The 26497-nt window shown below is 39.0% G+C and overlaps 1 protein-coding gene across 1 annotated transcript in view; it reads right to left on the bottom strand.

Moving 5' to 3' along the window:
- Positions 1-22000: 22000 nt before the first annotated feature.
- Positions 22001-26497, bottom strand: part of LOC137251883 (uro-adherence factor A-like) — a 323071-nt gene continuing 318574 nt past the window's right edge. The window contains exon 4 of the mRNA XM_067786834.1: positions 22001-22395. Coding sequence (XP_067642935.1) covers positions 22349-22395 — 47 coding nt within the window. The 3' untranslated portion in view covers positions 22001-22348. The remainder of the gene's footprint in view (positions 22396-26497) is intronic.

The raw sequence follows: 26497 nt of genomic DNA, 5'->3' as shown, positions 1-26497 counted from the left end.
GATCCACTGGGTGAGACCAGGTTGGAAACCAAGCCAATTAGGCTTGTAGATAAGTAAGGAATGGGATACTTTGTCAAATGCTTTACTGAAATCGGTATAAATAACATCGGTGTGAAGATTTTCTCTAAATCCATTTGAAACATGAGTTGTGAATTCAAGTAGATTAGTAATGGTAGATTTGCCTTTACAGAATCCATGTTGCTGTTCTACAATCACAGTAGAAATGGAAAAAGTTAGCTGGTTGGTAACTATAGCTTCAAACAACTTTGGGATGGCCGACAACTTTGCAATTCCTCGGTGGTTTTCTACACACGACCTACTGCCACTTTTGTGGAGGGGTATGAGAAAAGATTCCTTGCAAGCAGAAGGAAAAATTCCACATTTTAGGGGCAGGTTGAATAAATCAGTTAGGGGCTGGTAAATGTGTTCAGCACATTTTTTAAGAAAGCAAGTGGGAATTAAATCAGGATCGTACTTGTAAGATTCCTTCAAAGACGTTAAATATGAAAAAACTTCATGAGGATATATTGCTGCAATATTAACTGTGTTAAGTGAGTTAAGTTGAAATGGATATTCATTTGAAAAAGAGTTAAGTTCAGCGGAATAGTTGGACTTCAAAAATTGTGCAAAGAAATTAGCAATATCTTGGTCGTCGCTAGACAAACCTTCCTGGTATTTTAAATCAGACGGAAACCCTTTAACCCTTCGATTAGAGTTCACGAAACCATAGAAGGCTTTCGGATTTTTCCTTTTCATCTTGCAGATGTATGTATTATAGCACTTTTTGTTTAATTCAAAATATTTATGACGCAAAATAGAGTACTGCAAATAGTCGTAGTGAGAGCCCGACCTTTCGAATAATTTGAAGAAGCGCGATTTTCTGTTTTTTAAGGACCTCAGCTCTTTAGTGAATCATATTTGGACTGGTTCGGTGGACACACGTTTTCGCTTAGGTACGTGTTTTTCCAAAATATTGTAAATGATGGTATAAAAGTCAGAAACATTTTGGTCACTATCTCCACCGTATTTGGGCCAAGCCACTGTAGATAAGGTTTGATTAAGTTTTCTAAAATTAGACTTCGCAAAGTCAAATCTAAAACTAGAGTCGAATTTAGATGCAGCGCTACTCAGAGAATTTGTTTCGAATTCGTATGCTATTTCCAGGGAAGGATGGTAAGGGTCTTCAGGTACAGTTAGAGGTTCACCTCGGCTAAGAGTACATTTTGATGTATCGTCAACAAATACCAAATCAATCTAGGCAGTTGCGGCTCATTGATCAATGCCTACACAGCCTACCATAGGCAAATGTCCGACGGGTACAGGAACACACTTGCAAGGGGACTTCACCCTCCAAGCATTAATCAAAACCAAGTAGGCTTTCAAGCCTTTTAGTTCGACTAGTGACGGATCATGACGCTTTGAATACATATGCCCCGCTTTATCCATTTTATTGAGCCAGACCTCGCCTTTATGCAAGAGTAAAAATTTATAAAGCCAAATCAACAATGGATCAGAGACTACCTCTAACTTTCAGCAAAGCTCCTTATATAAGTCTAGAAAACTTACAGATTTTGTCCTGCCCGAATTTTCATTTAGCTTCATAATATAAAAATGTTTGAAGAAGTTCCTTTAGCATAATTTATCCCGTTTCCCCTAATCGCAACACTGACACCCACAATGCCACTTCAAATTTCACTCCCAGTCTCACTCTCACTTCTTTTAACATTCCCCTATTTCCATTCCTGTTTCCACTACCACTATCTCTTCCACTCCCACTCCGTCTCCCTCTCCCATTCCCCCGCCGCTCATTCTCCCACTAGCACTGCCACCTTCAATCTCACTCCCAATACTTTCTAGCTCTAAAAACTTCCTTATTCTTCTCCCTTTTTCTTTCCTTCCCTCTCCCGTCCCTCTCCCCTGCCTCGTTATGGTTCTGCTTCTTTTTCTTCTCTCCTTCTTCCGCTCGTTCGCTGTTCGCCATTTCTTCATCTATACCACCCTGCAAAAATCGCGAGTACTCCATGCATGCATGTATGGAGTACTCGCTATGGACCAACCGAGTACTCCAAAATTAACCAAAATTCATACAAAAAATATGGTCCAATTAACATTGCGATGTCCTAGGACTGGACCATATACTCCAGCTTCGCATTACATCAGAGTAATCCATGGAGTACCCACAGTCCAATAAACATCGTGTAGTGATTACAATCGTTAAAAACGAGCAATGATCGGCTTACAATGTGTTCGTGTAGAAACATGAGTTGGTCCAATGCTGCATTACAGTGGAGTATAATGGTAAGTACTCCCGTGGACCACATGATCCAACAATTTTTGCAGGGCAGTTCGATTTCCCCGCAAAAGAAAACTAGTCTATATACTAACCTACTCAAAAACCTATTTATATATTAACTTTTAAGCAAATTATGTAATTATGGAATCATTCCTGCGCAGCTTCAAAGGTCTTTGGGGATTTCCTGCCGCTGGTTGGCCATCATATATACTAACTGCCTCAGGCTTAACTATATCCCGAAGTCTTGGCACACGGTTAGGGTTATTTTCATTCCGAAGGCCGCCAGAAACTCTCATGTATCACCTAAGGATTTCAGGCCAATCAGTCTCTCGTCGTTTCTTCTTAAGACGTTTGAGCGGTTGGTTGACCTGTACCTACGGGAAAGGATACCTCGGGGGTTACTGTCGGCTTCACAGCATGCGTACTGCAAGGGCAGATCGACGGAAACGGCTCTCCATTCGATTGTAAAGCAAATAGAGGGGTCCCTAGAGCACAAAGAGTATGCTCTGGGTGCCTTTCTAGATATCGAGGGAGCTTTTAACAATGTCTTACCGGGGGCAATCGAAAGAGCACTGGTGGGTTTAGGAGTCGAGGCGGCTCTGGTTGAATTTATTAGCAAACTTCTATGCGGCAGAATTGTCGCAGCGGAGTGGGGAGGGGCCATAATTAAGAGGAAGGTGTGCAGGGGCACGCCACAGGGTGGTGTCCTATCTCCTCTCCTCTGGGTTGTGGTAGTCAACGAGCTTCTTGTGGAGCTGGAAGCCAATGGTTGTCGGGTGGTTGCCTATGCGTATGACCTCGCTATCCTAGTCAGAGGCAAATTTCTGGGCACCCTGCGCGATGTTCTGCAGGGCTACCTGGATACTCTGGCTAGGTGGGCTGAATCATGTGGATTGGCGGTCAACCCGGGAAAAACGGAATTGGTCCTTTTCACAAGGAGATATAAGATGCCCGATTTCAGAACTCCCTCGATTGGAGGGGTACCGTTGGTACTTTCTAATAGGGTTAAATATTTGGGATTGTTTTGGACAAGAAACTGTCCTGTAGACCCAATGTGGAAGATCGGGCCAGGAAGGCCGCCATTGCCTTGTACTGCTGCAGAGGAGCTATCGGGAAGAGATGGGGACTCTCGCCAAGAATAGTACACTGGCTTTATGAGATGGTGGTCAAACCGATTCTGCTATATGGGGTGCTGGTCTGGTGGAAAGCACTGGACACGGCGAGCACCTCCAAAATGTTAGTGTCAGTGCAACGGACGGCACTGATCGGTATCAGTGGCGCTCTCAGAACAACACCTACCTTGGCACTGAACGTCATACTGAACATATACCCAGTAGATATTGCGGGAAAGGCGGCCGCGGCAAGGTCGTTGGTCAGGCTTCGTGATATGGGATATAGACTTTCTGACCGCGGACACTCTAGCCTTCTTACCAGTTTCGACTTCATCCCGGACAGAACGGACTACTGTATGCCGATAACTGCTCCCTATACTACCTTCACCCCATTTATTCCAGAGAGAGAGGATTGGGGAAGAGGAATTATCTGGGGCATGGGACCGGTTAACTTGTTCACGGATGGGTCGAAGCTGGATGGAAAGGTCGGTGGGGGGGTCTTTTGTCAAGAGCTAAATTTAAGCCGCAAGTTTAAGTTGGCCGATCACTGCAGTGTATTCCAAGCGGAAATTGCTGCGATTAAGGATGCGGTGGATGGAATGCTATCCAGTGCTACCACGGTTAGGGAATTTAACATCTACTCTGATAGCCAAGCGGCTATCAAGGCATTGAGCTCAACTACAGTGCGATCGAGGGTGGTCTGGGAGTGCCTGACCTCGCTTGCGATTGCATCGAATTATTTTACAATTAAGATTATCTGGGTCCCGGGCCATAGTGATATCCCGGGTAACTGTCAAGCGGATCTCTTAGCCCGCATCGGTACAACTGAACCGGGTGAAGATGTTTGTAGGGATTTCGGGATCCCGCTGGCCACCTGTGGATTGCTCCTCCATAGCTGGGCCTCGAATCAGCTCAGCAAACGTTGGGCGGATACCACGTCTTGCAGGGTAGCAAGATCTTTCTGGCCAAAAGTGGATGGCAGGAGGTCTGCTGAAATAATTGGGTTCACTAAGGCTCACCTATCAATGGTCATTGGGGTTTTGACAGGGCACTGTCCCATGGGTATCCATGCGGTACGTCTCATTCGGAGCTTTATCGTTGCTACCCAACGATTCTCTAAGTAGCTAGATCTAAGTCACCGTTAGTTTTGGTGTATGTGGTATCACAACGGACCTTCGTGTTGTCCAAGTGAGCTATCCTTATCAGGGCAGCTACCACCTAACCTATCCTATCCTATCCTATGTAATTAATTTGGAGTTCAATGAGGACAACTTGAGAATTAATATAAGTGCAATGCAATTAGCTTCAAGGTGTTTGCAATGTGAGAATCGTGATCTTGCATCTTCTCTCCAATATGGCAATCTCTAGAATTTATAAGTTTTTAGACAATTGAAATGCTTTGCATCAATCGATTATAAGGTTTAGATAGCCCTATTTACGATTGCAAAAGGGGCCTAAAGAACATCTGTAAATAGAAACTCAAGTCATTGATAGCCATGATCCAGAGCAGTGGGGAGGATATAGCCCTGAGCAATATTCAGCTTATTTCAGGGTCCCACCATCTTGCTCAAACACGTTAGATGAATACGTCTAGGACATATTCGATTCCCAGACTGACCATATCCGTACATATCTATTGCGCATCTTCAAATCTAGGAACATATATTTTCAGGGGGGCCAGCAACCCCAAATGTTATCTTAATGCAAATACCCATGTCCCTCAACTAAAAGCGAGAATCTTTCTAGCGCATTCTCCAAGTTCGAAAGCACTTTTCGCAACTAAAACTCACCATACTTACACATATACATATGTATATGCACTGACGGAGGACCTGACGTTTGTAACTGGATTGTTGTATTATAAAACAGGTTTGCGCCCAATCGCCCAAGAGGCAATTGCACATACAAAAAACAGCTGTGTTTCAAAGTTCAATGTCTTGCTTTTTTTTTTTTTATTTCGATGTGAAGCACTCGCTTGTTATGCGAAGTTGAAGGTAACTACATAGCTGCATATGTAAATTGTAACCTTCGCAGTGTAATGCAATTATAGTTTTGATGTTTCGAGTGATGTACATAACTACATATTCATATATGCACTGTTGCTTTTCTTAGTTTTGAGGACACTTGCTAAAAGCGTTTAAAGAAAATGCTACCGCATATTGAACACAAAAACCTTAAGAAATGTTGAGTCAGGGACAAAAGTGGACAACTTCTGTGTTTTAGTATTCAATGAAATGTAATTCAACATTGAACTTAACTGAAGGATAAGAACAACAGTTAAAGAACTTTGAATATGAAAAAGTTAGGAACTTTTATTAGAATTGAAAAAATGGCACAGGTCCCACTCCTGTTCCCATTTCATTCCTTCTCTTACTCTTACAACAAGCAAATGGGGTAGCTAGTTTTGAAGATAAGTAACTTTAAAAGTTTGCACCATATGGGAAACAAGATCTTGCAACTTATTCTAGATTAGGTGCAGCATTGAAAGACAATACCTCAGGTCGTAGTTGCACACTTCCGGGAGAAATGTCGATTTACAATGCCGTTTCATGCAAAACTATTTTGTAAGAGCTTGATATTTTATAGAATTTACATGACTATTTGTGACTGTTCCATCACAGTCAAACAATGTTAACAATCACGCTGACCAATAAACACAATCACAGCTCTCTTCAAAGCAGATCAATTAACTGCGACAATATGAAAAAACTAGTTTGTTATTAGTTCTGCGATCTATTGCGCCTATGCAGCACTATAAAGCGCAGTCGCAGTTCGCTGTGACATCTACTACTGCCACTTAGTCGGAGTACAATTCACAAGCTCATTGATTCAAATGGTCGCAGCATCTGTGACGAGAGGTATGATTGGGTCTTTGATTACCTTTATTAGTAAGCGTGAATGTGATGAGGCGCAGATTCCGCCACGGTGCTTTTGAGATTTCTTCGGAGCTGTCACTGCGATTTACCGTGACCTCTAAGTCCCTACGACAAAATCACAGGTACATGAATATTTGAACCTTAATCTGCCTTTGTGTTTGACGCAGAAAAAGTGGGCTCACCTTCAGCCATCCAGGATGTTACTGCTGAAGCCAGAAGAAAAAAATCTACGAACTAATGCCAACATGCTTTATATGCTAGGGGAATTCCGTTGGTCAATGTCACTACAGATGACTTAGTTTCTTCTTTTTAATGAACGATTACATTATCCAATATCCCTTAAACTAGAGTTGACCGGTCTTGTATCCGACAATGATATCCGCCGAACTTTGTGTCGCATACCGGAATTCGGAATTCTTGCTAGCGCTGGGAAGTAAGAAGCAAAAGATTTTCATTGACGACCAGCTAAGCAGAAAAAATCTTCGTATCAGTCGCCTGTGATAAGTTAGGAGTTTTGAATCATTTTACTTTATAAATAAATGCTGCTCTTCTAATTTACGTGCTACTCCCTTAAATTTTTCCTATAAGTCGGCAGGACGGGTCCTACATGTTTTACGCGGACTCTGAACGGCATCTGCAAGGCAGATGAGTTTTCACTGAGAACCTTTTCATGACGGAAAAACAGTCGGAATGCTTCCAAGTCACTGCCGAGGGGCGAACCCGCTTAGAAAAACTTTTTTCTACTTGAAAAAATGTGTTTCTAAATTTTTGATGTTGCTTTCTTTGTCCGCAGCTTGAAACCACGATCTTTGGTGTGGTAGGCGGCTACCACCACACCACGGCGGTCACATCTTACTTTAAGAGCTCCGAATTATGTTGGCTATAAATGGCGGCTAGGACCCCACGAAGTTACAACCGCAGAAGCCCCACCGAACCTTTTGTTGATAGAAAACGTAGAGACAAGTTTATATTCACAGCAAAAGTGGCCAAGAGGTCTTTGACATCTCAAACTACTTGAAGCTAACCAGTCTCCTGTTTGGTTTATATGCAGCAGCGCGTCCTTCGACCTTATTACACATAGGATCAATTGGCTTTTGGCATCGCGGTGATCAGCGCTCTATTTACCACCTCAAGCCAAGCTTGCTTCTTGCATTTACAGGTTTAGAACCACTTCCTCTAACCGTCTCATGATCACGATATTGTTGCAACACATCAAGTTAACTCGATTGTATCAAAGAATAGAAGCTGTGTACTGAGTTTACCTCCGAAAATCCTGTTATGATACTAAGAATCTGCTTTTCTACCATCGCTACATCATTCATCCAGTCGGGGAAATCAGGAATCACTGCATTACCTTCCGTCGCTTTCTTCGAGAAAGTCGTAGTCTTTACGCTACCTTCTTTTGACTTATCAATCACTTCATTCATTCTCCTCTGTATTGTTGGCATAATACCACTATTAACTGTAACTGACTAGCTTGCAGCTTTCGAGGTAGCTACTTCCTTACTACTGTGATCCCTCTTTCTCAAATGCGCTCAGCCACCCTCACGGCTCTGACACTGGGTCCTTTATGCCTCTTAAAAGCAGGATTGTGACCTTCAGCGGATAGCTGCCGCTTTATACCTTCTGTAAGTTATTCGTCCTCATACTGGTTGCAGGATCGAAAGTTTCAAGCGGCCAAATTCTTGTCAGCGAGCTGCTTCGATCTGCTTCGCAGGCTCATGTCAGGCGCTTATTCTTCTGGTAGTTTGGGTCAATAGCCGATTGCTTCGCACCCGCCTGCTGCTTCTTCATAGAGGTCATTGATGTTTCGCTACCTTCGCTCTCTAAATCCCACTCATCGGCTTCTAGCGCCTTCTAATTCATATTCCCTCTTTTAAGTGTTTCAAAATGGTCGTACTACTATTTGACCCTCAAGGCGTATTCAGCGGTCTAACATTAAATATGGGTAAAAAGCCATCCGCCACAGCAGCGCGATTTTTTGTGGTAAGGTCACCAGTACCTCGCAAAACGGTTTGGAATCGACAAGGCTCCCTTCAAATAAAGCCGCATGTACTAAGATGTTAATCGTACAATAGTCACCAAAAGCATAACATCCAGTATTAGGGAGGCTGGTAGCTCTTGGTCACTAGCATCTAGTTGTTTCGCCTAAGGGTTATCAGTCCTTTGTTCAGGTCCCAGAAAAAAACTTCACAGCAACACTCTCCGTGTTTTGAAAACATATCTTAAAGGACAAAAAACAAAATGGCCTCAGTGCTTTCCCAGTCTATAGGATATATTAGTTTAGATTAAGAAAAGCATTGACAACACTGTCACCAATTTTTCGGCCCTATAATATATCCCTTTTCGAAAAATAAAGCCCGTTTCTATGCGTTGTTTTTCAACACTTTGTTTGGTTACTTCTCTTTGGCTTACCTTGCGCAGTTTCGGAAATCTCACTTCTCATTTCGAATATCAAAATAACCCTTAGTAGTATATGGTACGGTATGGTGTTAGTTGGTACCTACTGCTACTTCATATAATAGTCATTAATATGCCGTCAGCAGAGTACCAACATGAGAGCGTTTTTGTATACATACATACAAATGGAATTTATTTGTACCTGCGCAATAGCAATATTGACATACACAAACATTTGCGTAGTATTGCATTTTCGTGGTGTATAGTTTGTGTATTGGAAAAATCAAGCTCTCCAACTCCAGCATAAAAAGTATCCAGACGTACATATGTATGTGTTGATGTTTATACGTATATTTCAACGTATTGGTAAACATAATTAATGCCTTTGTAAACAAATGAAAAGTCAGTATAAACACAAATCAAATAAAATCCAAAAGTGTACGCTTGTACGTGGGTACATATCCTTGGCTTTGCTGTTATATATTTGTTTCAGGAGTAATTGGTAACTGGTCCGTTTTTTGCTAGTTTGGAATTGTTCTTAATTTCGTAAGTCAAATAAACAAGTACAATAAAAAAAGGAGTTCGCCGGTATTCACAAGGATAAAAAAAGGCGGGAGTACTATGTACTCGTGAGGTTCGACTTGTAAACAAATAGGTGTATTATTGTTACTGTCATCGCGCCGACATATCGATATATCCATTTGACAAAACAACCTATCTCGAGTTTAAGATAATGGTAGTGCATGGACCTATAATTAAAAAGCTATCAGCATTTCATGATTGTGACTTTCTATATATTTAAGCAGCCATTTAGCGCTAAGGCTATGAATAAATAATTTCTGTTAAGAAGCCAACATATCTCATTTATCTCAACTCGAATTTGGTTGTTTTGTCAAATTGACACAGAATTGGTTGCTTATCGGCTTGGTATCGACGTGTTACAGAAGTATCATAGATTTTATAACTGTTTAATAACAAGTCGCAGAGTCGTCCATAACACGCCGATAACAAAGTGACAACACAGCGATAAAAAATCGATAATTATTTTCACAGTATAAAGAGTTTTTCGATAAATAATCCACAACTGTCTGATTATAAATCGATATATTTTGAATAGCAAATCGATAACATTTTAATAACAATTGATACTTTTTTAATAACAATCTATAACTTTTTGATAGCATATCAATAACTTTTCGATAACAAAGCGATACATTTTTAAGACATCGGTCGATAACTTCGATAAAAAAGCGATACATTTTTTAAAGTATCGTTGATTTTCGATAAATAGTAGAAATATTTTCGATAGTAAGTCGATAACTTTTCAATAAGCCTATAAATTTTCATAAACAAATCGATCGGATATCCCTCGTTGATAACACGCTTATAACAAACCGATAGCTCGCAAATAAGAAATCTATAATAACCGATAGCTCATCGATAACAAACCACTTATATTTCGATAAAACGCCGTTTGTTTTCGACTTCAAGGGGGCCGCTGTGGTGTGGTGCTCCGCTTACCACATGGAAGATCCTGGGTTAAATTTTTAGGAAAAACTAAAAAAGAAGCACGACGCAATTTGGAAGAGAAGCTCGGCCTAAAATCTCTATGGAGCTTATCTCGCCTTGCATTTTTTTTTTATTTACTTCACTATACTTAACTTTCTCAAAGGTTGGAGAATAATTTGAGATTGATGCTGGAGACCAACTTGAGAAATATAAACTTGTAAACGTTGAAGAATAATAGAAAAATAAAGTTGATTTTCAACTTGAGATCTATAAATTTCTCAAAGGCTGAGAATATTGGGAGAATCGACTTGAGAAATATATAATCCTCAAAATTTGGTAAATGTTGGAGAATAGTTGGAAAATAATATTTGATATCGCCTTGAGAACAATATATTACTCAAAGGTTATAGAATATTTGGAAAATAATTTTGGTTTTCAACTTGATAACTATAAATTTCTCAAAGGCTGGATAATATTTATAAAATCGGCTCAAGAACTATTAACTCATAAAATTTTCTCACAGATTATATTAACTGGAAATATTGTTAGAGATTGCCTTGAGAACTATAAGTTCCTCAAACGCCGGGTAATATTTAGAAAATCGGCTTGAGAACTATTAAATCATGAAATTTTCTCAAAGGTTAGAGAATAACGGGAAATATTGGTAGAGATTGCTTTGAGAAATATGTATAAATTTCCCACGGGCTGAAGAAATATTTTGCCGTTTTGTTTGGTGGGCATCAACTAGGCAGATAACAATAGAACAATATGATAACGAATGGAAAGAAAAGGGATTTATTACTTGACCTGATTTTTAAAAATACAACAATGCTTGAATATAAGCTCACAAGTGCCATGTCAATGATGAGATAACATAAAGAAGAGCCTACAAATGCATATTTACATACATATTTATACAAATGCAAGTAAATAACAACTTGTCAGTCAGCAGCTCCCTTATGAGTCATCGTCTAAGTACACAAAACAGCTACCATTAGCACGAATCTGCGACAAGTGAATGACTTATGCAAAGGGAAGTAAATTTATGTGACAGGATAAGAGTGTACATATTTGCATTAATGAATCACGCCAACAAAATTTTCCTTTCAACAAAACAAAAACAAGACTCAAAAACATTAGTTGTCATTAGCTCAAAAGGATTTTTTCGTTCATCATAGCAATTTAATTGCCATAACCGGCATTCAGCGTCAGCGCCATAATTTGACATTTCCTATTCATGAATTATTTCTGAAGTCACTCGGGAGAGTAGAAGGAAATAGTGCGGTTAGGTAAAGTGAAGAGGAAATATGAGCGGAGAACCGCAGTTGTATACAAATGGATTACGGAACTAGATTGAGAAGGAGTTTAGCGTGGAATGTATTGGTTGATGCACTTAGTTTAGAAGCGCATAGACAGGAAATAGTTTACCCAGCAGAACTTTTAACTATGTTATATATCATATGTCATATGGTACATTTAGGCCATTTTTATTTTGCAAATAAACAATCGAAAGACGCAATAACTAGCCAGCATAAAACGAAAACCAAGATGTATAAGCATTAGAAAATAGCTCCGTCTTCTTGACAAATACTAGCAACTTCCTGGGACATATCCTACTTACTGGTTCGAGATCTGATAGCTTTGACATTCTTAATAGCTGGAGTCTTAATCTGGCCAAGGCAGGAGACAAATACTGAATGTGCGGATTCGTTTTTTCCTGCAACATGCACTCTCCACATCTGCTATCACTGATGAGACCTTGCTTATAAGCACCTGATGTCAGAAGCTAGTGCCCGGTAAGAATGCTCATCATGACCTTACGTCACTTCTTTTCAGTGATAAGTTCCCGCGCTTGCTTCCACAAATTTCCTGCTTGATTGGTCATGCGCAACTGTTGTCTCCTTTTTTAATTTCATACAATCTGATGGCAACGTCTACGGTAAAAGCTTTGAGTGTTGCGTAATTCTCAGCTAACATGTCACCTTTTTCATTGTTACGTATTCCTTAAAGCGCAGACCCCAATATATGCAGATCTTTGTTTTATTCTATCCTGATTCCTTTAAGAGATTTTTTAAACTCGAATACACTTTTGGTTGGTTTGCTTTGTGAAAATTTTGCTTTAATTTCCGTTGGCTGTAGTCAGAGGCTTAGAACAATACGCGGTAGGTATGCCAGTAGTAAATGGCAACTAAAATTCAATTCCAAGTCTTGGTATGTGCGCTAGGCTTGGAACCTGCACGTAAAAACGGCTTCCAATGAAAAATAGAAGTTATAAGCCTCGAATTAGGTCTCTTTTTTCTGATGACCGCCACGGCAAACGGAGTATGATTTTATAGAACAAGATTTATAAAAGGTTAAAAGGGCAATCGCTTTCAATTTTTGGATTTAAAATCGTGTCCCTTGAATATTTGAATTCTATGTCTATGGCTGAGTGTAAGTTCCCTTTATAATAATAATAATAATAATAATAATACCCTCCAAAATTCGCCCAACCGATGCGAGGGGCGCATCCGCATGACGCGCAGATTCTGTTTTGCTTTTGCCGAGTTGTTGATAGGCGGAGGTTTGTTAAGCGTTGAGATCTAAAACTGCTCAGCTACAGAATAAAAATCATCAGCTGAGTATTATAAATAACAGTTGAAATTATGCATATACTACATTGTTAAGTGAACTTTTTATTTAGTACGTAAAATTTTTATTTTTTTTATTTATTTTTGTTACGAGTTAAGATAGGATAGGACAGTTTTCTTTATGGTAAAAAGTGAATCCGTTATATCAAATGAACTAGAATGAGTGTTGAAATCATGACACCAACACCGAAAAGGTTCATTTAATTCGAAATTAGTTCTACACTGCCTCAAAAGAAGAGGTTTGTAATGTCTTGACACTCGTGACGGGACGTTAAAGTTTACTTCGTTTAAGAGAATTGGGCTAGAAATCAATCCATTTAGTAGTTCAGCCATAAATATTACGCCTAGCATTTCTCTACGACTTGCAAGAGTTGGAAGATTGATAAGTTTCAACCGACTAGTATAAGCGGGAAGATTATACGCAGTCCCACTGAAAATTTCTTAAAGAGAAAAGTAGAAATTGCTTTTGTACTGGTTCAAGTCTATCTGCATGAACTCGATATTTAGGATTCCAGACTATTGATCCGTATTCCAATATTGGTCTAACTAAAGTGGTGAAAAGTGCTTTAGTTACATAAGGGTCACTAAATTTCATGGACCACCGTTTCACGAATGAAAGAACACCTCTAGCCTTATTGACAGTACCATTAATATGAAGGTTGAAACTAAGTTTAGTATCTATCGTGACTCCCACGTCCACAAAATAGTTTACTGATGAAAGACAAAAATTATTAATTACATAAGAGGCTGCTGGCAAAGATCTCCGAGAGAGGGACATGAATTTACATTTATTGAGGTTAAGCGGCATTGAGCTCACGTTGCACCAGGTAACTAGGCAGTTTAAATCCGCTTGAAGCAAGGGGCGTTCTTCGATAGACGCATACGACCTAAAAAGTTGTACATCATCGGCATACATTAGGATTTTGGAATATTTTATTATAATAAATAGCAAGAACAGAATTGGACCTAGATGACGCCAGAGGGAACATCAATGACATTAGAAAGAGTATTTTTAAAATAACTTTTTGCGTTCGACGGCAGAGATACGACGATATCCACTGGGTGAGACCAGGTTGGAAACCAAGCCGATTAGGCTTGTTGATAAATAAGGAGTGGGATACTTTGTCAAATGCTTTACTGAAATCGGTATAAATAACATCGGTGTGAAGATCTTCTCTAAATCCATTTGAAACATGAGTTGTGAATTCAAGTAGATTAGTAATGGTAGATTTGCCTTTACAGAATCCATGTTGCTGTTCTACAATCAAAGTAGAAATGGAAAAAGTTAGCTGGTTGGTAACTATAGCTTCAAACAACTTTGGGATGGCCGACAACTTTGCAATTCCTCGGTAATTTTCTAATAAGACTTTGTCTAATGATGCTGAGCATTGCCACCAGCTTCGTAAGATTCGGAATCAAAAGAAGCTTTCAGACACGGCGTCTCCTTTTTGTGTGATTTCTTTAACCTAAACCTGGACAAGATGAATTTAACAGCAGAACTAAACGGCGATATTATAATCTAGATACTACAAGAGCGTACAATCGCGCCGTAGGTTATGACTTATCTACGTTAGATACAGAGACAAACAAAGTGAGTCTTGCGGTGAATGAGGACCAGACGAAGTACTAGCTGTCATTCAAGAAAAAAGCGCTGTCTTGCCAGCCACGACATGAAGGGCATCGTTTATTTGGGAACCAACATTAAAAGCTTAGGAACCAAATAGAAAATAACTTTTGCGAAGAAGTGTTACTTTGGACTAAGTAGTCAATTTAGAAGTTCTTTCACTGGCAACCATCTGCTCATCACACCTTTCCTGATGCATGGTTCGGAATCATAGATGATGTCGATAAAAGATGAGATGGCCGTTCGAAGGTACATATGGTCCTGTCCGTGATGCCGACAGCGATAATCGAAGGAAGTATAAGATGTGCTGTATGAGCTGTACGTAGATATGAAAATAGTGCAGCGAACAATTGCCCAAAAGCTTTGCTTGCCATGTCATGTTACGAGAATGGACTAAGGCGATACGGCAAAGAAAGTATTTATATCAACGCCGTTATTTGGAAGCAGAGGAAGGAGATGCAGGTAGAGGAAGACTTGACTACCCTTGGTGCTCCCAATTGGAGTCAGTTATAGCGAAAAATGGATAAAGAAAACCAACAAAATAGCCAATTAATGGGAATGATAAATTAGCCTGTATTCATTGGGTTACCAATAATGATCTTTCGTCTTTTGGTAGAAAGACGACGCGAGGCGCCTTCGAGGAGTGCGCCTCATAATTTAATCCATGATAATTCGCACTGACAATTCAAGTACGACAGGAAACAATGCATCTGAAACTTTCGATTTCAACCTGTAAATATTTCTAACTGAATACTGGAGTTTGTTTTCAGTCACCATCACTAGTACAGCTCGTTTCGAGATAGGAATGTTAATATAGTCTACCAACTCCGAAGTTTCAGACAATCGTGCGATTTCTTTAACTTAACGATGGAGAAAATTATACTAGTTGCAGAACTTAACCGCTATGGAACAATACTCCATAAAAGCATGAAATTACTGTCGTATGCAGATGAAATGGATATAATTGGACTGAAAACACCCGCACCGTAAGTTCTGCTTACTCCAAACTGGAAAAAGAAGCAGAAAAGATGGGTTTGATGGTGAATGAGGACAAAACGAAGTACCTGCAGTCATCGATCAGAGTTAGTGCATTTGCGCTTTGGAAACCAAGGTACTATTGGCAGCCATTATTTCGAAATAACACAAGCAACAACAGCAGCTCTGAAATTCAGCGAAGAATCACGCTTGCCAATAAATGCTATTTTAGACTAGGAAGGCAATTGAAAAGTAAAGTTCCTTTCGACAAACGAAAATTCAGCTCTACAAGTCACTTATCGTACCCGTCCTGCTATATGGGGCAGAAGCATGTACCATGACAATATCAGATGAAGCGGCTCTGTGAGTGTTCGAGAGAAAAGTTCTTCGAAAGATTTACGGACCCCTACGCGTTGACGATGGCAAGTACCGAAGAAGATTTAATGATGCGCTGTACGAGCTTTACGCGCAGACATCAACATAGTCCAGCGAAATCAAACGCAGTGGTTACGCTGGTTGGGCCTTGTTATCGGAATGAAAGATGGCGCTCCGGCTAAGAAAATATTTTTATCGGAACCCGTCTATGTGGAAGTAGAGGAAGAGGGCGACCCCAACTCCGCTGGCAGGACCAGCTGGAAAACGAGTTAAACTCCCTTGGTGTACAACTGCAGAGCGAAGAAGCGACTGACGCGCCTTGTTGATTGGCCATAACCGTCTAAACGGTTAAGTAAGTAAGTTATTAACGTTATACTCATTTATTATGGTCTTAGTTTCCTCGAACTCTTTTGCACTTCCATATCAGTAGTTTTCATTATGCGTACATATGTACATATTTCCTTTATACAAAATTCCTTTTTCAAAAACATAATCGAGTTTTCGGCTTGGAAAGATGTGTGATTCTTAACATTCATTCACAATTATTATCCTTATTGCTAGCTTTGTCTCTCTCTCAGTTGAATGCCCTTTTTAACATCACCCACCACCAAAATAACTTTTATTGTGCGGCATTATTTGGTTTTCGAAATTTTTCGCCTCTTTCACATTGTTTGTGTTTTCACAAAACATTTTTTGGCTAAGGCAATTGTACCTCCTCCCCCCTCCCATTGTATCAGGTTGGCTCGTAGAATGAAAGTGTTTTTTATAAGCTTTTATTTACTTTCACTTTTGTTGTCTGTAATGGAATCTTGCAAGTTAAATTTGATACACTTCCCGGTGTCCGATTGAGCTGAAATTTTGCACACATGTATAACTCCGATGACAATGCAATATTACTTTGTTAGAATTCGATAAATTAATCGATAACACAGTTATCGGTAAAGATTTGTATTTACTTTGGCATAACAGCCTAAGTCCCATACAAACACGCCGGTACCTATCCGTGGATTGTGATATTTGGACGTGGTGAATCACGTGTCACGCGTGGTGAATCTCATCGCTTGCGAAAAGCGGAGACACAACCCTCTGTTGTATTTCTGTGTATAACCAACATAGCTGAATTTTTAAGGCTGTTTAACCCTGTAATCTTTTCTGTAATTTATTTTGCTTTTGGAAAAATTACCTATTTGAAAAAAGCTGGCTGAAAAATATTGGCATAACAGCTTAAGTTAAATCAAGAATGGAAAATCTTTGGAAAATTTGAGCAGATGTGGCAATTTCGCGCGTCCGTTGAACGAAATATTGACAATCTGCTGATCATCGCTAAGAAATTAGCGACATTCCATCAACTAAGCAGCACTTTAGCAATACTACTGTTATTATTTGGCCGCTCAAACACACAAATATTAATTGTGCATTAAATCTAAAATATACAAATACACCATAATAATTTACACGGCCAAAGCCATAATAATTCACACGGGTCATCAATTCTTTCTCTGATTCAAAATCTGAACCACCAGCGCTACCGTCAAAAGCTCAGTGTCATCACTGCCAGTAGCGCCAATAACACCAAACTCGTGCCTGACACACAAAAGTCGTTTCACTCAATAGCGCAAGTAAAATGTACTACGCACTCACTACTAAGAAGCGTCAAAAATTCGCTTGGAGTAATTTCGTCAATGAGCTACCATTGAGCTGGCACCGCATTGGCGCTGGCGCCATGCAATTTACATCACTAAAATTGCGCGAATGCCCAGGCTCATGACTTCAATACTTATATTTACAATGCTTTAAACTTTAAATACACCTCTGAAGTTGCTGCGCATAAAATGTGTACTAATAAATTCCAATACGCATTATACGCAGATGTAACTGATATATGTGTTTTTGTTTCACCCCCTATACTTATATTTAAAGCTTTTATAAGAACAAGCTTCTATTACTTGTTTATAAAACGAACTAAAAAGTAAAAAATAAAATTAAAGAAAAAAAATATTTTTTAAATAAGCTTTTATTATTTTGGTTAATAAAATTAACTAAAAAGTAAACAATAAATTGACTCTAAAGAAATATAACACTTTATAAGTTCATTGTAAGCTTAACCGATAATTAGGCTTTTTCGTCTGCGACAAAAAAATTCTATATTGTACATAATTATATATTTTTAACATTAAAACTTTACACCTAAATTATTAAATCTTACAGTTTATATCACAGTCCTAATTGTTCTAATAAAAGCGTGTTACATTGCGATAGCAAGAAAAGGAGATCCTAAATGTTCTTAATTATACCATCAAAATTTAACACGTTTTTTATTAGAACAATTAGGACTGTGATATAAACTGTAAGATTTAATAATTTAGGTGTAAAGTTTTAATGTTAAAAATATATAATTATGTACAATATAGAATTTTTTTGTCGCAGACGAAAAAGCCTAATTATCGGTTAAGCTTACAATGAACTTATAAAGTGTTCTATTTCTTTAGAGTCAATTTATTGTTTACTTTTTAGTTAATTTTATTAACCAAAATAATAAAAGCTTATTTAAAAAAATTTTTTTTTCTTTAATTTTATTTCTTCTCTTCTTTGTTGAACGCACAGCATCCATTATTCTTACCTTCTTCGCGCTCTCAAACTTTCATTTGTCAACAATCTTTCTCGTTATTTGCTTTCTTTTGTTGCTTATGTCCTTGTTGATATGTACCTTTGTGAACTTTTTGTTGTTGTTGCGTTCAACGCATGCTTTTTGTATTCATTGTACAGAAAAATATTTGCCAGACAAAATGCGACCGCAGTCATTTCACATTCTATGACGATATTGCGTATACGCCATGGTGTGCGCTTTTTTATTTGGGCAATCAAAGCACGTTTACACATACTCTTACACATGCTTTCGATACCCTACAAAAAATCGTGCGATTAATCTCTAAAGAGATTGCTCTGATTGATCTCGTTTGTTAACATTTTGGTGTAGTTGATCCCCTTTAGTCCCCTTCAGGTATAGTTGGGATTAGTCAGTTTGAAATCTATGTAGCCAATTTTAAGAAATATTAAAAAAAAGGCAACGAAATGAGAAAAATAAAAAAGATTACATTAAACTCATACAAATATACAACATTTGGATAATTCGTTGTAGTTCTATAAATAGAACAAAAACAGCGATAATACCAAGTTTCTCTGAAACCGCCTTACCAACATGCATAACTTCAACACATAATTACATACGAAGTATGTAGTGTGTAGAAGAATAATATATGCAAAAGAAGGCAATTGGGAAAAAATTTACAACAACTAAGGCATGACGTGGCTGAATGCGTTTGTAACACTTCAACCATCGTAGGAGTGCGGGTTCGACTCCCACTCCCGGGAGAAAAGGCTTTGAAGAGATTTACAAGGTATAATCGAAACAGCTGTCGCCTTTTCCGTCCTGATGTCACGTTGTTTAAATTTTTCCCAAATTATTAAATAAATTAAAAGGATTACAGTTGATTGAATCGAATTGTTTAAGAAAAATGCGGAGCCCTATACCGAACCTAAATTACTAGGACTTAAGGACTACGCCGCAGTTAGGGTTTAAATTTTCGAAGAATATTTTTAGCCCTCTTTGAAAAGCGAGCAAACAACTTACATCAAATAGATTTGGTGGTTTGGCAAACGTTTCGACTGGTTCCTATTTGAGTCATTATTGAACAGGAAAGGGACTAGTCTTCATATGGACCCATTTGGGTACAAAGAGGATTGGTCCTATCAATCCCTTTCGGGTATAAATGGGTACAATTAGTCTCTTCATAGGACATGCTCAAACAAAAGGGAACAGCTCAACTCACACAAAGAGATGGAAACTGACATTGGTCGCATACTCCTTTGCGACTCATCCCGGATTCATCCTAGACTTATCGCATTTTTTGTAGGGCACTTATAGCATATGCATTTGAAAGTATGTTTATATATATATATAAGACTTAGCACATTCTCACAATGAAATAACATAAAATCGTTTAGACTTTCGCGCACATACCTACATCCATATACGTCATCCAAAAAGCTCCATGTAGTCTGTCTGTGCTCAAGAGTCATTGGGAAGTTTATAGTTTTTGATGAGTTTCATAAAGTTGTTACAACTTCTTTGTGTCTTGTTCTTCCAGTTAGTTATAGCTATATTTCATTATTTTGTATGTGGCTCAAGTGGCTGCTGTCGCAAATAATCTCAGCAGTAAAAATTTTTCTTTCTTGTATGCCTTTGTCTGCTGTGTAAGCTTAGTCAACTGAGATTTATAGCTTGATCTAGGTGTGAGTTTTTATATGATGAATATGAATTTTACTATGAATTCAATTTAAAACATACTTGCATGTGGAAATCTCAATTATGCACTTTGATGCATATAAAATATTTATTAACTGAGAATTGAAAGAAAACAACAGATTTTTTTCAATAACCAGGCAAAACTTTTATCAGGAATTGCTAGGTACAAACCACTCCCAATGATATGAAAGAACCTTCAACAACGAAGATTTTAGTTATGGTGGGAAGGTGCCTGAGAGCATACTGCAAAATCAAATGGATGCTTATTGAATTGAAACATCGAAAGATGAGTACATGCGGTCTTAAGCTCGTAAAAGAAGGGCAGAGCTGAGAGATAGCAAACAAACACTACGAAAAATTGGTTTAGAGAGAAACTTACATACCCGGTCATAGGGATATAGATAGTAATGAAAGGTTGTATAGGTGACAGAGGAGAGCGCAATCATTTTCAGTAGGCGCTTTAATCAAATTAGGTGAGATACGAAGGACCTCTCCGAGCCATTCGAAACTAAACGAAGTTTCATACAGGGTGACCCCATCGTGCGATTTCTTTAATTTGATGCTGGAGAAAATTATATTAGCTGCAGAAGTTAACCGCGCTGGAACAATATTCTATGAAAGCACCCAGCGGGTTAGGGGGCTGAGACAGGTATGAATGTCGTAAGACGCGACTAAAATACCAAATTGATTCAAGGGGTTGTGTAGCGCAATCCTCGCAAGGAGGGCGGTATGGTATTGAAGGTTTCATGTGGTCATAATAAATCGTTCCCGAGATAGTCGATACCGGATCTGCATCCGCCAAAGCACCATCAACATCGATAACACTCACCAAGGCCTTCAGGGAGAGTGTCCTTATCGCTACAACAACAACAACAACAACAACATTCAATAAAAGCTTGCAATTACTGGCGTATGCTGATGACATTGATATCATCGGCCTGAACACCCTCACCGTAAATTCTGCTTACTCCAAACTGGAAAAATAAGCAGAAAAGATGGGTCTGATGGTGGATAAGAACAAAACGAGATACCTGATGTCACCGACCAAAGAGTCAGCGCATATGTGCCTTGACAACTACACCACTGCTGGCAGCCATAATTTCGAAATAGTAAAAGACTTCGTTTATTTGGGAACCAAACAACATCAGCTCTGAAATCTAGCGAAAAATCACTCTTGCCAATAAATGCTACTTTAGACTAGGTAGGCAATTGAAAAGTAAAGTCCTCTCTCGGCAAACGAAAATCATGCCCTACAATTCACTTATCGTTCCCATCCTACTGTATGGTGCAGAAGTATGGACCATGACAACATCAGATGAAACGGCTCTGGGGGTGTTCGAGAGAAAAGTTCTTCGAAAGATTTATTGACATCTACGCGTTGGCGATGGCGAGTACCGCAGAAGATTTAATTATGAGCTGTACGAGCTTTACGCAGATATCAACATAGTCCAGCGAATTAAAACGCAGCGGCTACCTTGGCTAGGCCTTGCTATGCGAACGAAAGATGACGCTCCGGCCAATAAATTATTTTTATCGGAACCCGTCTATGGAAGCAGAGAAAGAGGGCGACCTCCACTCCGCTGCAAGGACCAGGTGGAAAACGACTTAAACTCCCTTGGTGTGACCAATTAGCGCCAGTTGGCGGGGTGAAGAAGCGACTGGCACGCCTTGTTGCATGGCCATAGCCGTTTAAACGATTAAGCGTCAATTAAGTAAGTAAGTAAGTGAAGGTGAGATATTGCAACAGTTTTTAGGAATCCATAATTATTCTGCAGCTTCTGTTAAGAGTTCGAATCGCTGAAATGTCGAATAAATACTTCAAATATTCAGTATAGAAAAAATGTTCTTTATTGACAACACTACTTTGGTAGTAGTACTTCACAATCAAATTACTCGCGTACTTTACGTGTAGCGTATTAAAATCAAACTGATTTACCATCCCTTGGACTGCGCTGCTTTTATACTCTCAAGTCGCCTCTTATACCTATTTCTGCAGCGGTCTACACTTTTCGCGAACAGCCGTGTCGAATAGTTGCTTATTTATTTTCGTTTATGTTTCGCTTATTGGTTATGGCTACATACATGTACATATATCTGTCATATACGCACTTTATTGTGTGTACGTATGTGTGAAATATTATCTTCGCTGTTAGCTGCTGGTTTTGTGTGTGTGAAATAACTTCTGATCTTAGGTGATGGCTACATGATGTGTGACTGTTGCTCTGTCTTCTTCGCTCTTAGCTGCTGACTACATTAGGGGTGGTTGATTGCTTTGCTGTTGTTGTGCATCTATCACTAGAAGCATAGTAAAGTATTGAAATGCTAATATTCGCCATAATATTATAATTATTATTAGGGCTCAATACACTGCGACTTTTATTTAGATCTATTGTGATGGACCTTTCAGCGTACTACTGTATTTGTATTACCTCATCAGGCTTCTTACTCCATATTAGGAAAGTCACGCTACCTAGATGGGAGAGTCTCTGCCTTGCCAGAGCGACGCATTTGCGGAGAATATGAACCGGCGTTTAATCCTACAGCTCACGAAGCGACAGATTTGTATATCCGATAGATCTAATTTACTTAGGTGACATCGTAGGCTACAGTGTCTCGCATAGTAGCCAGTGAGAGTTCGTAGGTCCTCTCTGCTTAGATTAATGATACTCTAGGAGTATTGACAATTTGGCCTGCCTTTGCCCTAAGCGGGCAATCCAGTAATGTCTGACCTAATTTGTTTTCCAGTTACTTGTGGTTTCCCTAATGTGTGCATTTACATGAAGTAAATTTTTTTTTTTTACAGAAGGGCTCTGGAAGATAGAAAGCTGCTAGGTTAGGTAGTGTGCCTGTTCATTAGCTTCATTTCCCTGATGCCCGCAAACCCATCCTAAAAGAATTAGATCAGCAAATGTTGCATCTTTCTCTGTAAGATATGCGTAGGGACCAGTGACGGAGCCAGGATCTTGAGAAGGGTGGGGCCTAAATTTGTGTTTGAAGTTAAGTCTATTATCCGCAGTTCCTTAAAATTTCTAATTTTTTAAATAAGGCCGGGGTGGCCGAAAAACGACCGAATGTGTATTGCGTATACTCTATACCGTCTCATTTTATAACGAATTTAAGAAACAAAAATCATAAACAAACCTTATGGAAAATCAAGAATTATTTGAGAAATGCGATGGGACAAGACGTCTCAATGGCCCCTGAACTCCCTGTGGATCACCATTAAAGCACTAAGTGCATCAGCAGGGGCGCCTTCATAGAAAATCGTGCCTTCTACTATTCTGAACATCGACAAAGAAAGTGAGAACTGCGTTCGATATTTTCCTCAGTTTCACAGATTCTGTGGAGAGAGCTTATTGGTATTCGTCAATGTCGAAGCATCGGTGCTATAGTACTATGACTGGTGATAACGCTCGTTAGTCCTCTCACTGTAGTTTTTTTAGCTTCAGAAACATACGAACATAACAATAAGCCCCTTGATACCTCCTCATTATTCCTTTCATTTCGCGGCAGGTTTGTCGCCCTAATAGTTTATCCCTCGTTATTCGTCTGAAGATAATCTAGTGGCGGTCATATGGAGCTATCAGTCACATATATATCTATTTCTAATTTCCTTCAAATTTGCTTTGTTCGGGTAACCAACAAAGGGAGATATTGAGATGAACGTAGCTATTTGCGAGACAGTCGGGCTACTCAATTACAACAATAACAACATCCTTCATTCCTTTTCACTCTTAAGGAATCCAGCATTTCAATAACTACCAGTATTCATAGGAGAGGCAACAGCACACTTCCTTAAAGAATGCACTTTTTGGTCTTTCTACATAGCGAACCACCTCCCAATTTTTCTTGACGACTCCTGACCATAGTCAAGCCATGCGAGTGTAGAGGCTTGGGCTTCACGTCGTACAAGTATAACGCAGATGGTCCCCGTTTCAACTGAGGGCAGCCTCAATGTTGAGGAAACCTGAGGAAGCTTGCCGGGGTGTACACCTTGTACTTTTTTCGATAAAGCTAATCACTCCATAAAGGTCGCTTTCAAACGATTTGCCTTTCCGATATGCGTGTTGAGCCTGCGGACGTTAACGTTGTGCGTTATTAGATCAATTAGTCCGTGCAGGCTGTTGGTGCAATTCAATGATGAAAACGTGTAAGGGCGCTGGAGCTTTACGTTAGTTCGGAACATGGTTGAATGGTATGAGGGAAGCAGTGGCATATATCTCGTAAACTGGTTGAGATAACGCAATTCAATTTACTATTTGGTAAAACCCTGATATACACCTTTGAGGCCCCCATGATAAAAATACATTCAAAATACATTGTACCTCAAGATCTTGGGGGCCTAGAGGTGTTAAGCGTATCCTAATATGTAAAATAGACTTCGCCTGAAAAACGGTGAAAGTCGCACTGAATTATATGCAGTGGTTTTCGAGGGATGCGCGCAGACATTCAGATAGACATACATAAAAGTCTGAAAATTGTTCAGTTTTTCTTATAATGGACCCCTTCTATCAATTTTTATACTCAGCTGAGCAGAGCTCACAGAGTATATTAATTTTTTTCGCATAACGTTAATCCGTAACAGCATAAACTAATAGAGATAGATATAGACTTCTATTTATCAAAGTTATCTGGGCGAAAAAAGAAATTCATTTAGCCATGACCGTCCGTCCGTCGGTTCGTAAACACGATAACTTGAGTAAATTTTGAGGTATCTTGATGAAATTTGGTATGTGGGTTTCTGGGCACTCATCTCAGATCGCTATTTAAAATGAACAAAATGGGACTACAACCACGCCCACTTTTTCGATATCGAAAATTTCGAAAAACCGAAAAAGTGCGATAATTCATTACCAAAGACGAATAAAGCGATGAAACTTGGTAGGTGCGTTGACCTTATGACGCAAAATGGAAAATTAAAAAAATTTTGGACAATGGGCGTGGCACCGCCCACAGAAGGTAATTTAAAAGTTTTGCTAGCTGTAATTTGGCAGTCGTTGAAGATATCATAATGAAATTTGGCAGGAACGTTACTCCTATTACCATATGTGTGCTAAATAAAAATTAGCAAAATCGGATGACGAACACGCCCACTTTTTAAAAACCAACATTTTTTAAGTAAAATTATAACAAAAAATTTAATATCTTTACAGTATATAAGTAAATTATGTCAACATTCAACTCTAGTAATGATATGGTGCAACAAAATACAAAAATAAAAGAAAAATTCAAAATGGGCGTGGCTCCGCCCTTTTTCATTTAATTCGTCTAGAATACTTTTAATGCCATAAGTCGAACAAAAATTTACTAATCCTTGTGAAATTTGGTAGGGGATAGAGGCTATGCCCTATATACTGTTTTCTGAAAATGGGCGAAATCGGTTGAAGCCACGCACAGTTTTTATACACATTCGTCCGTCTGTCCCTCCGCTCGGCCGTTAACATGATAACTTGAGCAAAAATTGATATATCTTTACTAAACTTAGTTCACGTACCTATCTGAGCTCACTTTATCTTGGTATAAAAAATGGCCGAAATCCGACTATGATCACGCCCACTTTTTCGATATCGAAAATTACAAAAATTAAAAGAATGCCATAATTCTATATCAAATATGAAAAAAGAGATGAAAAATGGTAACTTTGTAAAATGGGTGTGACACCTACCATATTAAGTAGAAGAAAATGAAAAAGTCCTCCAGGGCGAAATCAAAAGCCCTTGGATTCTTGGCAGGAATACCGTTCGTGGTATTACATGTATAAATAAATTAGCGGTACCCGACAGATGATGTTCTGGGTCACCCTGGTCCACATTTTGGTCGATATCTCGAAAACGCCTTCACATATACAACTACCACCACTCCCTTTTAAAACTCTCATTAATTAATACCTTTAATTTAATAGCCATATCGTACAAACAAATTCTAGAGTCAGCCCTGGTCCACCTTTATGGCGATATCCCTAAATGGCGTCCACCTATAGAACTATGGCCCACTCCCTCTTAAAATACTCTTTAATACCTTCCATTTGATGCACATGTCACACAAACACATTCCAGGGTTACCCTAGGTTCATTTTCCTAAATGGTGATTTTCCCTTATTTTGTTTACAAAGCTCTCAGCTGTGTATGTAATGTTCGGTTACACCCGAACTTATCCTTCCTTACTTGTTCATAAATATCTTCATATGCAGACTTAGAGACGCTAAAATTTAAATATGTATGTAAGAATGTTACTTTGGTTCACAGAAAAAAATGTTGCTTTTATTTCTGTTAATGTGTTAATGTTATTAACAGCGATATCCCTACAGTGCCATCTAGCGGCAAGTAGCTGCACTGTAGCATGCATTGCTCTAACGTCTAAACTGTTCGCCGCTAGGTGTCCAACACAGTGCCATATT

The sequence above is a fragment of the Eurosta solidaginis genome, chromosome 5 (assembly GCF_040869045.1).
Source record: "Eurosta solidaginis isolate ZX-2024a chromosome 5, ASM4086904v1, whole genome shotgun sequence".
NCBI classification, from domain to species: domain Eukaryota; kingdom Metazoa; phylum Arthropoda; class Insecta; order Diptera; family Tephritidae; genus Eurosta; species Eurosta solidaginis.
Note: the sequence above shows the minus strand (reverse complement) of the source record. Positions and strands in the feature narration are given on the sequence as shown.